A 13,247-nucleotide genomic window follows, 5' to 3' on the forward strand; every position below is an offset into this window, starting at 1 on the left:
TGTCCTTGGAGAGCAGCAGAGCTAAGGGACAGAGGTGAAGCTCCACCTTGCACTTAAATATCAAATCCTAAATGTTCAAAAGGAAGTGCCATGTCATTTCTCACTGCAAAAAAACTACTGGTAATTTACAGAAATGGCTGGGGGCGGGGGGTTGGGAAACAGAGTTGTTTTGAGGAAAAGATCATTTGGCTTCCAACTGTTAGCATATCTCAGCCCTCACAGTCCTGGGCCAAAGGAGGGTGGTAACCCGAGAACTTGCTTATCCACAGAGGTTGGACTCAGGCTGTTTGCCCCAACCCAACCCTACCACAAGCCTGTGTCCCTGTGGGCCAACCAGGGCCCTTTGGAAGAGAAATGGGTCTTCCTTCAATTGGCTACTCCAGTTGCGATGCCCAGTGTGAAAGAGAGGGGTCAATCCCAGTGTGAAAAACGGGGGGGTCAATCGCACCTTCTGTATCAGGAGGAACTGAGCAGAGCTGGGGGTGGGGCAGGGAGAAGGAGGAGAAGGAAAACTTATTTCCCGGGAGGCCCTCCTCTTCCTCGACCCACGGACACCCAGTCTTTCCACTGAAGTCTGGGCCTTTTCTTCTAGACTACTCTCTATAATGGCTTTCTGCCTGTGGCATTTCTCCTGCTGCCATGCCCCTGCTGACCTGTGCTCTTTTTTAAAGATTTATTTATTTATGCATACAAGAATGAGGGTATAGGCCAGAGGTGGAGGGGCAGGTGAGAGGATTCAGCAGAGACAGAATGGGGAGTAGAACAGGCAGATCTGCTGAAGTACACTGCTGAGGGGAGCAGCAGGTGAGACAAGAGAGGTCTGCCACGTCATGTGGGTCAGCACCCTGGCCGGGGATCAAACTCATGCTGCAGTGGCTGTAGACAGCTTCATAGTGCCGTGCTTTATACCCGTTGCGCCACCAGGAAGGGGCCTGACCTGTGTTCTTTACCCTGGGGTGCCAGGCAGGTGCCACTCCGTACAGTCCCTAAGTTCTGGTAGACATAGTGCATGTCTGTTTGCATACCTTGGGTGGTGCTTATGCACTAAATATTTGCTCATCAAATCAGAAAAAGAAGAAAAGAAGAATTTCAGGGGACAATGGAAACCTGAATTTTATGACTTAAGCAAACAGCCCAAGCATGAACAAATTGTTGCCCTCGGAAACATCTACACTTCCTTCAGATGCCATTATAATAGTTTAGTGATGGTCTGATCTTTGGAGTAAAAATGATAAAGGTTAACAATGCCTAACCTGGGCCTCCCTGGTGGTACAGGGGCTAAGTTTCAGCGCTATCAAGCTACTACCAGCCACTGCAGCATGAATTCAATCCCCAGCCTAGGAGCTAAACTACATGGCCTGGCAGACCTCTCCTGTCTCACCTGCTGCTCCCCTAAGCAGTGTACTTTAGTACATCTGCCTGTTCTGCTCCCCACTCTGTTTCTAGTAAACTGTCTCACCCCCTGCACCTCTGGCCTATACCCCAATTCTTATATGTGTAAATAAATAACAGTAAATCTTTAAAAACAACAATAAATGCCTAATCTCACATTTACTAGTTGTGTTACCTTAGGTAAGATATTCAAACCTCAGTTTCTTCTGTGAAATGGGTAGTAACTACTTGGACAGAGTTACTACTTACTGCCTCTGGGGTATGGGGCTACTCATTCCTAGGCCCCAAAGGCAGAATAAGTGGCACACACTGCCATGGTATCCTGTCAGGAGTCAGCAGCACCAGAACTAAGGGGTACCCGCTGCCCAACACCCAGACTCCTGTTCCCAGCTCCCAGTAAGGATGGCATGGGAAGGACAGGCAGGATGGGAGGACAGGCCAGGCCCACCTTTATCCTTGATGAGACCCTGCACTTCCTGCTTGACACTGTCGTTCCAGTGGGTGATGTCCACGTGCAGAGTGTAGTCGCAGCAGCTCTTTCCGTCCGCCCACTCCCGCCACTTCTCAAAGGCCTCCGTCAGGCTGGACTCAGGCTCAGGAACCACGTGGTCAACTGAAAGACAATCCCTAACAGTGACCCTCCTGCTGACTTGGGGGTGACTGCAAAGTCTGTTTCCTGAGCTTGGAAATAGCCTCAGAGAGCATTCCCCTGTAGTTTCAAGGTTGCTAATGACTCAACTGTCACCTAGCCATGTGACTCACTTCTTTAAACCTCAGTTTTCTCAACCTTAAATGGGTGCCAAGTGGAGTGAGGTGTCGGGTTTGCTGCAAGATTAAACAGGCAAGGTGTGTAGTGTGCTTTGTGAGCCTATAACATAGTAAGTGCTCAATTAATGTTTCCTATCAGTGAGTGTCTACTATGTGCCTTAGGACCGACTCTGTGGGAAGTCAGCACCCTAACAATGCTTCTTGTCAGTGAGTGCCTACTATGTGCCACAGGACCGGCTCTGTGGGGAGTCAGCACCCTGACAATGCTTCCTGTCAGTGATTGCCTATTATGTGCCACAGGCCCAGCTCTGTGGGGAGTCAACACCCTGATAATGCTTCCTGTCAGTGAGGGCCTACAATGTGCCATAGGACCGGCTCTGTGGGAAGTCAACACCCTGACAATGCTTCTTGTCAGTGATTGCCTACTATGTGCCACAGGACCGGCACTGTGGGGAGTCAGCACTCTGATAATGTTTCCTGTCAGTGAGTGCCTATTATGTGCCACAGGCCCGGCTCTGTGGGGAGTCAGCACCCTGATGATGTTTCCTTTCAGTGAGTGCCTATTATGTGCCACAGGACCGGCTCTGTGGGGAGTCAGCAACCTAATAATGCTTCCTGTCAGTGAGTGCCTACTATGTGCCACAGGCCCGGCTCTGTGGGGAGTCAGCACCCTGATAATGTTTCCTGTCAGTGAGTGCCTATTATGTGCCACAGGACCAGCTCTGTGGGGAGTCAGCACCCTGACAATGCTTCCTATCAGTGATTGCCTACTATGTGCCACAGGACCAGCTCTGTGGGGAGTCAGCATCGTGCAAAAGCCAGATTCCCTTCTAAGAACAGGAGGAGAGACTTGAAATCCACACACAAGTGATATCTTTGCACTAGTGCCACTGAAGGAGTTGGTGCCAGGTAAGTGAAAATGACCTGAGGCCCACAGATTTTATTTCCACATGAACTTTTTGTCAAGTTTCTTTGAGGCCCGAAATGGCTTTTAAAATAACTGCAATTCTGTATAGTATTTTGCTAAAAAGCATCTGTAACTGGTGAAGGCAAAGCAAAAGAGACATATAGGTCCTTTGGGCAGCCAGAGAATAGTGAATTGAAACAACTTTCCTAACACTGACCTTTTCATCAACCAGAATAAATAAATATAAATTAGCCTTTACAAGTATAAGAACAAATTAGTGCTTCCCAGGAGGGAAGGAGGGGACATGGGTAAATTGGGCAAAAGGGGTTAATTTCAGTAAATAATAAAGGAAAGTAGACTTTTAATGAACATAATGTCATAAACACAGATTATTATGCTGTGTTCCTGAAGCCTATCTTATAAACCAATGTTACTTCAAAAAGAAAATTTTTTAAATTGACATTTCTCATAACTATCCCTGAACTTAAGAATTATTCCTAAAGAAATATACATGGGTATGTACAGAACTTGGCTTCTGTATATTTCTACAGAGATACATGAAAAATGGAAATGACTGAAATCTTCAGTAATAAGGAAATTTGGTTAAATCAATAAATCATGATACTTTCATAAAATAGGTATAGTCACCTCCATTTAAATGTCCTATTAGAATAAAACTAAATGAATGGTAAGGTGTTGATGACATTATTTAGGGACAATGTCGGCTAAAACACATTATATCTCATCTCATCCTCCTCCTGCTAATTAGGAAAGAAGCTCAGCTTCATGTATTCTTTGCTTTTTATGTATTGAGGGTTTTAAAATTATCCACAAAGGACACGCCCTTGTCTCTTGTCACCTAAAATCTTGGCTTTCCTCCTTTTGTTCCCCTAATGCAGATACCAAGCACAGTACAACTCTCCAGGAGACTGAACATCTCCAGTTCCTCACCCCGACCACAGAAAGACCCACCAAGACCACTTGTATCCTCCGCCTCCAGTCCAGGCAGCCCAGGCACGCTTCTGGAAAGAACGCCGGGTGCTACCTGACTGGGAATGGGCTGCACCTCTGGGCAGACAGCTGCTGCAACATCAGCTGGCTTCGTCCTCTTGGCTGAAGAAAAGCTCTGGTTTCCCTGAACTGTGCTTTTTATCGCTTGGATGCAATTTTCCTGGGCTGTTACCACCAGCCAGCTGAAGCTGAATCTGGCTAGTGTCCCCATCAAAAGAAAGCAATACAGAGAATAATTCTCTGTTCTTGGGTGGAAATAAACAATGCTCTTGCTGACCACGTTTGGGGCCAGAGCTGGATGGGACCCAATTCATCCAATTCCTTTGGGGCAGGACAGACAGCTCTGGAATAGCATTTGTTCATTAATCCAGGGGCATGCCACTCCCTGGGTGGTTTTTTGGTTTTTGTTTTGTTTTATTTTTTGAAATGGCAATAGTCACCAGAAAAGAAAAAAAAAAAAAAACCAAGAAAGCCACAAGATACCTAATCTTAAAGATATGAATTGGCCAAAGGTACAGCATAGACCAGCCAATATTTAATGCCGCTGAAGCCCACTAATTTCCCAAGAACTCCATGATCGTTCTCTCCAGGATGTTCCTTCGTCCTATTCACATAGCTCTGCTGGCCCCTTTGGCTCCTTCCTGCCTCAGATCCAACGGGAATTTCTGAAAGAACATTATACCCACAAGCCACAAACTTTTCGTAAGCCCACTTTCCCCAGCTTTTGGCCCCAGCCACTGGCCCAACAGGGTAACTGACTCCCCAGCATAGCACAGGGAGGCCCTGGCACGTGGCAGGCAGGAGAGGGCAGCCCCCTTCAGGTGCGTGAGGCTGGTGAACTTCCTCTCCCAGGTCCTCACACTGCCTGTTTGTTCCAGTCCCCTCAGGCACAAAGTCTCTGAACTTAAGGAGAATTCACGTGACACCAGAGAGCAGTGGCTGGCACGTTAAACACACGTGTGCTGAGACCGGGACTGTGTCAACTTGCTTACTGATCATGGTGGTGCCCCCAGCCAGCGCAGCCTTGGTCCCCTGGAAGAAGTCGTCCACCGTGGTCATTCCCTTGTACGGCATCTGGAAGTGCGTGTGGACATCAATGCCGCCGGGGATCACCATCTTCCCGTTGGCCTCGATGGTCTTCACACCTCCTGGGACAATCAGATTGTCTCCAATTTGCCTGGGGAGACAGATGACTGGCAATTTAAAAGAGTGGCTTCCAAGACAAATATGCCAGTGGAAAGATTTGAAACATAGGGACTCCGATGTATGTAAGCAGTCTTTGCAAGTGACTCACAAATTTAACAATCTAGAAACAAACAAAGGTTATATACTCATACACAAAAATAATTTCACAGATGCAAGACAAGCTGACGTGCCATTTGGTAGTTGCGTGGGTCCTGGCTTAATACTTAACCTCAGAGGCTTCACAGTGTCTACAGCCAAAGCAACGGAACAAGTATTGTTGAAAAAAATAAGATTATGATCCCCTTCATTTTCTTCCTTATTTAAGTTAGGGATGAGGAGTAACATTGGAGGAGGATTGAAAGGATGTGACACAGTGAAAGATTAGGTGAGACTGGAGGTGGTAACGAATGACAGGAGAGGGTGTGAACTTCACTGTATCTTCCACACAGTTCATCTGTACCTCTAACAAAGGGGTCAGCCTGGGTCACTGTGCACCTCATAGCTGAAGGTTTGCCAGGATGCAGAGTTCACACCGGGAACCCACTGCTTTTCTGTTGTCAGCTTCTCAGAGAAGCTTCGAGCCAAGCATGGTGATTGTGACTAGTCCATGACACAGCTTCACCCAGAGAGCTTCCAAGAGCCCCAGGAAGGAAGGGTGGAGGATACTCAAGTGGGGGTCAGTTGACAAATAAGCCAGAGGCACACCTCACCAGGAAAGAGACAAATAAAACTGCTTGTGGCACAGGCATAGATCATCTGATGTTCCTCGGTTTAACTGTGATTTCATATCCTTAACTTAAATAACCAGTGACACCTATCCAATATTGAGTTCCAGGTAGATTGACAAGTCTATATACTATGGCTCTCCCCTTGGGGATGCATGTACCCCACCACCAGTGGCATGAATGCTTTCCCTTATGCTCACAGCCAGTCAAGAAAGATACTCTTTTGGGGCAACAGGAAGTCTACCACCAGCTACCAAAATTGAAGTTCTGCTACTAAAATACAGTATTCTTGACATCTCTGAGAGTTTGATGTAACCACATCCCCACTGGGCCATTCCAGAGCCACCACAATTCAAAACACCCTGGGAAAAAAAAAGGCAACCTCTGATTGTAAGCATAAAGCTAGACCAGAGGCTGGTCTGCCATGTTGCCCTTTTTCTCTCACTGATTTTCCTCTGAGGGAAACTGAGAACCAAAGGCTTAAGGAACAGTGTGATGTGTGTGTGTGTGTGTGTGTGTGTGTGTGTGTGTACTCATGTTGACAACCAGTATAACACAAGTCTGACACAAGCATGCCTCACCCATTTCTCCACTGGAACAGTCAAGGTCACATTTATTCTGGAAGGCTGACAGCCAGGCCTCTGTTCAGGATGAGACTTATCTAAATTCACAAACTGGGTTCTGTCAGTTCCAAGCTGTTTAAGTTTGGCCACATGACTAAACTTCACCATATCTCCATCCCTTCATCTGTGAGACAACGACAGAGCCTCTTCCATAGGTGATTGCATAGGTAATATGCATTAAGCCCATTGAACACTGTTCAACAGATAAGAATGAACAATAATAGCTTCAATAATTAACAGCCACCCTACTCCCATATACCCCTCTCTGAGTCTCATCTGCTCTACTAATTTTGCACTTGAGAGTGATACTATTTAATAAAGTATGTCCTTTGCATTTTATACAGACATCTCAGCTCCCCTAAAAGACTGTAAGGTCCCTGGAGGAAGGACATGAGGACTTGCACAGTGACATTATTAGCTATATCCTGGGTCCCAGTGACATCAGCTACATCTTGTGTGCAGTGCCTGATACAACTGCCTTGTACATAGAAATATTCAGAAGGCAAGTAGCAATTGGAGGAAATAACTTATTTTTATGCTGTGTGAGTTAAGAATATTGTGGGGGCCCGCCCTGGTGGCACAGAGAGTTAAAGCACAGCACTGCAGGCTAGCCACAGCCACTTCAGTGTGAGTTCAATCCCCAGCCCCAGAGGTGACCCACATAGCACAGCAGACCTCTCCTGTCTCTCCCACTGCTGCCCTCAGCAGTGCACTTCATTGATCTGCCTGTTTTGCTCCCTGCTCTGTCTCTGGTGAGTCCCTCTCACCACTCCTGCACCTCTGGCCTGTACCCCAGTTATGTATGAATAAAGAAATAAATCTTCAAAAAAGAAAAGAATATTGTGGGTGATATCTAAATGTTCAGCCCTGGGTAAGATCATGTCCCTCCAACCTTCTCTCAACCACAAGCACACACAGCTGATATAGCTAGTGGGTAAATTCCTTCTCTAACATTCTTGGCAATGGCCTTCCACCTGCACTAACAAAAACGGCAGAAAGGATTCCCCTTATGTATTCAGCTCTGGTAGTGGATGCCTGAATTCGTGTGAAGACAGATTCTGAGCCTATAGTTAGGGCTCAGCTGCAAAAATTGCTGTGATCAATTAGTGAGGAAGAAGTAACATGTACTAAGTTTTTTCTCTTTCTCTAAGTGAGGGAATTCTAAAGCTGTCAAAATGAGGGAAATTGCTATCTGCAAAGACAGCCAACTATTTCTTAAACTTTTTTAGAACCAGAAAGATCCATTGTTGTTTTACTTTGAAGAGACATTGATTGGCTTTCTTGCATTTCCACTTCTTTGATTTCTGATATTAGAAGTATTTATGTACATTGATGGAATTTGCATAATGAATAACATATCTCCTCATATATCACATAATGAAACATGATGGTCTTCATTATTACATGGATGTATTTATTTACTCAAATATTCATTGGTTGTATGTGATTAATATGTGGCTTTTTGGCAAGTTATTTACTCTTTCTGTTCCCCTTTCTCGTCTTACAAAGGAGAGTGATAGTAATACTTAGTTCATAGGATGGCTGGCAGATTAAATAATACAAGGCATAGAAAACATTTAACATAGTGCTTTACACATATGCATACTTACACATACTAACACATTAAAGGCAGCTTCTATAAAAGTCTCTACATGAGGGAATATGGAAGTGATCATGATACCATCCATGCTCCCACAGGGACCCGACAGCGTCAGAATTGCTATGATTACTACAAGCATAGGTGTGCTGAAAACCTATAGCAGGGGAAAGTAGCCTGGATGTGGGGACTAGTTAGGAATGTCCAGTGACACAAAGTCATATATCTGAGCTAAGATTTCCAAGATAAGTATGAGGTTTCCTATAACCAGAATCTCGAACTAGCCAATAAAGCTGAATAACAAAAATAAGACTGAACGAGGCAAGGAATGGCGAAGATGGCTTGGAGATACCCGTTGTCTATAATCAGTGGGTGTGTTCTGTGCTCTGAGAGATGAAGGGTGTGTGAGCACTGAGCTATTCTTTAAAGTTACCAGCTACTGATGCAGGTAGCTACACAAAACAAAGTAATTACATATTGCTACAGTATCTACTGGAAATTCTCGCCTGAAATGTATGTCTCTGCCTAGCTGAGTCCTACCTAAGTGGAGATTCAATTTCAATGCTCTCTCTTCCCAAAGCTTCCTCTGAGGGGACTTCTCCTTTTTGTGTTCTTCTAAATTATCCTCATCTGACCTCCTCTGGTATCTAGGACACGAGACCTTATATTCGTAGGATGCTATAATTTGTGCACATTTGTCAGCTTCATTGACAAGGTTCACATCTCCCACTTCTCAAGACAGCTAGCCAGCCCCTTAATGCAACTGACACAAAGGGTCCTCGCATCTCAGTTCACTGAATCCAGATTTTTCACTTGGTGCATATCATGCTAGTGGGCTAAGGTAAACTCACACTTTGCAGGATTATGTGCATCCAGGGGTTAAAACAGACTCGTTTTTCAGGAGAAAGAGAAATGAAACACAGAAAACACCTGTCTAGTAGCAACAAGATAAAAGCTCCTTTCTGAATCTCTAGCAAAGAGAAAGTACCAAAAGGTGGTAGTCTGTATACTTACTTTATTAGGCCATCTTCCATGTAAATGTCGGCATAGAAGGACTGGTCATCGTTGACGATTCTGCCGCCCTTGATCAGAAGACGGTCACTCTAGAAGAGAAGGGGACATGGGTCATACTCATAGCGGGGATTTCACCATGGTGGCCTCAGCCAACTCCAAATTCATTGCTCTAGAGGGCTCGCAGGAACGGATTACTGAAGACAGCTCTGCCCTCGATATATTCAACATATGAACTAGCTGTAGTCATTGGTGATCCTGACTAAAAGGTTAAAATAAAGACTTGTTCTTATGTTTGCCCCAATTCAAGTTATTGTGGAGTTTCAGATCTTTCTTCTACGACCTATCTAGCCACTCAGCACACATGAGAGAAATATTCTGTATTTTACCTTTTCAACTGAGTAAATACTAAACATTTAAAACACGATAGCATAATATGCCTCATTGCTCCTGGCTGGTGTTCTGTGGGTAGTCAATGATGACTGTCAATAATGAACTTGGGACATAAATGCCCAGCAATCAATGCAAAATGCCTCGAGAATTTATGATGATATGAGGTATTATGTTTAAAATTTAGGCTCTGGCCCTCCCTGGTAGCACAGCAGGTTAAAGCACAGCACTAAGCTTAAGCCACTTCCGCATGAGTTCGATCCCGGCCTGCCCCGGAGGAAATCTACATGGCGCGCGTGGCAGACCTCTCCTGACCAGCCCGCTGCTCCCCTCAGCAGTGTGCTTTGTCGATCTGCCTGTTCTGCTCTCTGCTCTGTCTCTGGTGAATCCTCTCACCCACCGCATCTCTGGCCTGTACCCCAGTTCTGTATGCATAAATAAATAAATCTTAAAAATAAAAAAATAAATAAATAATAAGATAAAATTTAGGCTCTTGGGACCACCCTCATGATGTAGAAGTTAAGTCTCAGAGCTACCACACTATGACAGCTGAGGCCTGAATTCGTTCCCTGGCCAGGGAGCTGACCTGTATGACATAGCGGACCTCTCCTGTTTTATTCACTGCTCCCCTCAGCAGTGTATTTCAGTCAATCTGCCTGTTCTGCTCCCCACTCTGTCTCTGGTGAATCCTCTTACCCCCCATAACTCTGGCCTACACTGCAGTTGTTGTATGCATAAATAAATAAAAATAAACCTTTAAAATAAATAAAATTTAGGCTCTTCCTACATGTGTGCATCCATGCACAAAGTTGTGCTATGTATGAGAAAGCCACTACGAGATGGACAAAGAGGCAAAAGAGTATATTGAACTCATGGTAGAGAAATTATGCAAGATTTATACTTGTTCTGCTGGATCAATATTTCTCACATCTTCTGAAATTGATTTCCTTATGGGAAAAAAATGCTTGTCTTTGGAGAAAAGTCTTTAAAAATTGCAACTGAAGTAATGTTTGGATACATGAAACCACTGGAAAAGATACACACTACAATGTTATTAAAAAATAAAAGTGTATTTTAAATATCAATTAAGAAAGCAACAAATCAATGTGAGCTTCAGCAACCACAGATTTTATTAAGTGAATGGACCTGGCTGTGTTTATGTTGGCAACATGGGGGAGGAGAATCCTCAGGAGACAGATTGAAAGGTGTTAAAGCCGGAATAAGGAACAGTGGGCGGGATCTTGTTAAGAATTCAACTGACAAGACTTCACCATCCATCATCCATCCAACCATTTGTCCATCCGTCCTTTATTGATCTACTCATTCATTCAGCAAATAATTCTTTTTTTAAAGATTTACTGATTCATTACATAGTACTAGGGTGTAGGTCAGAAGTGCAGGAGGTGAGAAGATTCACCAGAGTGGGGAGCAGAACAGGCAGATCTACTGAAACACACTGCTGAGGAGAGCAGTGGGTGAGATAGGAGAGGTCTGCTGAGCCATGTGGGTCACTTCCTGGCTGAGGATCTTACTCATGCTATAGAGGTGATATAGCACTGAGACTTAACCCCCTAGGCCACCAGTGAGGCTCTCAATAAATAATTATTTAATATTTATTAAGTACATGGAGAGAATAGTTATGAAGAATCACACCAAAACATTGCTTTTATGGAACTTAAAGGGGAAATCTGACTGTAAAAAAATAATCAACAAAAAAAAACAATGTAAAATTTTACTAAGTGGCACACTTAGCCTCTTTAAATAGAGGCTAAAAAGAACCTTTTAAAATAGTTAGGGTGGAGAAAGCCTGCAGGCAGATGGCCATGTGTGCAGAAGCACTGAAGTAGGGATAAATGTTGGTAATTTGAAAATCTAAAGGGAACTTAGGGTTGTTTGAATAGGAGAGTGTGTGATATGAGGCTGAGGATTGAGACACTGGCTTTCAAAGAGGACATAGGTTTTAAAAAGAAGAAACTCGACAAACAGGCTGATGCTGACCTAAGAATTAAAAGTGTGTGGACAGATCAAAATATGAGATTTGAAGCTAGAGCTCCATGTGGGATACAGCAAATGACTATGGAGTTTCTGCTTCCAAGATATTGCGTGAGAATAAGAAATTTCATCATGCCATATTGTCAAGGGAGAGGATTTTAAAAAGATACAGATCAATGAGGCATTTAGGGGAAAACCTACATATGTGGCAAGGAAGATGAGTTAATGAAGTCAAATACAAAATTCTGCCATGCACAACCTACCAGCCCTCAGAGCCTGTCTCTGTCAGCGCGGGCACCTTCATCTTTATCACATGTTGTTTCTTATTTTATACAGACACAAGTGAAGAGACAAGTAGTTCTCATCATACACCAGGCTGTCTGGTCACAAACTTTTGCAAGAACCTTCTCTCTGCCTCCTCAAGTCCACGTCAAACCCAACCACACCCTCCCCTATCAAGCCTTCAGTTAAGGATCCTTCCCCAGGGTGTGTTACTGGCTTTCCAGAAAATTCTACTTGCTCCTATTGCAACTTAGTTCAATTCTGTTGTTCTACAATGGCTGCTTTATTGTTCAATTGCATCCTGACTAGGCGAGACTCCTTTAATCTTACAGCGGTATGTCTTCTGACTTTTTTACTAAGGTAAAAAGCCTGGGCTAGAGCCCATGATAGACAACGAATATACAAAGGCTGGGCACAGTACGCTGGATTTTATCAGTGTGGTAGAGAGGTCACCTGCATCAAAAAATTATGGGAACTGGGGCCTCCCTGATGGTGCAGGGGTTGAAGACACAGCACTATCAAGCTATTGCCATCCACAGCAGCATGAGTTCGATCCCCAGTGAGGGAGGTGACCCATGAGGTGACCCACCTCAGCAGATGTGAGCCATCTCTCCCATCTCGCCTGCGGCTTCCCTTAGCAGTGTATTTCAGTCAATCTGCCTGTTTTGCTCCTCACTTTGGTGAATCCTCTCGCCCTCTTACCTCTGGCCTACAACACAGTTCTTGTGTGCACAAATAAAGAAATCTTAAAAATAAATTATGGGGAGTAGCCGGAAAGTTGACTGTTTTAGAAAGAACCATAACTGAGGACTGTTGCAACCTACTGCTTTAACATACTAGCAAATGTTTACGAGGCTGTCCTTGAACTAGACCTCCTGAGCTTCGGAGCATACTAGAAAATACTGATGCCCAAGCCCCACTGGGGCACCAGACCTATAGGCTCTCAGCCCCATGTGCTCTTCTGCACCACCAGCCAGCTCAGCACCTCGTCTAGGACACCAGCAGGCGCCACCCCACATTGAGGGCCTATGACAGTGACAGAAGCGTGCCCAGCAGGAGTTTCATAATAATAATCTTGGTCACTTAAGAGTTCACTTACACAGCTCAGTGTTTTTCTGATGTTCTTTACCTTTCCAGCAAAGAGCTGAAATTAGCTGGGTTTTGGAAAGGGGCCAGTTACTGCCGGAACTGAGACCAGCTATGAAATGCGACCACCCTCAGTTCTGAGCCTCTGGAGTGACCGTGACTTCCTTCAACAGGCATCAAATATCAGCAAAGAGGCAAAAGCTATCTCGAGCCCTGTGTACCTCAGGATCCAAGTGGAATGAACACCACTGAGATGTGTCATTGGAGACTCTTGAAAT

At 44.6% G+C, this 13,247-nt stretch overlaps 1 protein-coding gene across 2 annotated transcripts in view; it reads right to left on the reverse strand.

Moving 5' to 3' along the window:
• DPYSL3 (dihydropyrimidinase-like 3) overlaps positions 1-13,247 on the reverse strand; it is a 112,420-nt gene that overhangs the window by 22,268 nt on the left and 76,905 nt on the right. For both annotated transcript variants that reach the window (XM_012728006.1, XM_012728007.1), the window contains exons 2-4: positions 9,223-9,311; positions 5,071-5,255; positions 1,841-2,005 (exon numbers count right to left, since the gene is read on the reverse strand). In XM_012728006.1, the coding sequence (XP_012583460.1) occupies positions 1,841-2,005; positions 5,071-5,255; positions 9,223-9,311 (439 nt within the window). The remainder of the gene's footprint in view (positions 1-1,840; positions 2,006-5,070; positions 5,256-9,222; positions 9,312-13,247) is intronic.

The sequence above is a fragment of the Condylura cristata genome, unplaced genomic scaffold (genome assembly GCF_000260355.1).
Source record: "Condylura cristata isolate star-nosed mole 26May11 unplaced genomic scaffold, ConCri1.0 scaffold00021, whole genome shotgun sequence".
Lineage (NCBI taxonomy): Eukaryota > Metazoa > Chordata > Mammalia > Eulipotyphla > Talpidae > Condylura > Condylura cristata.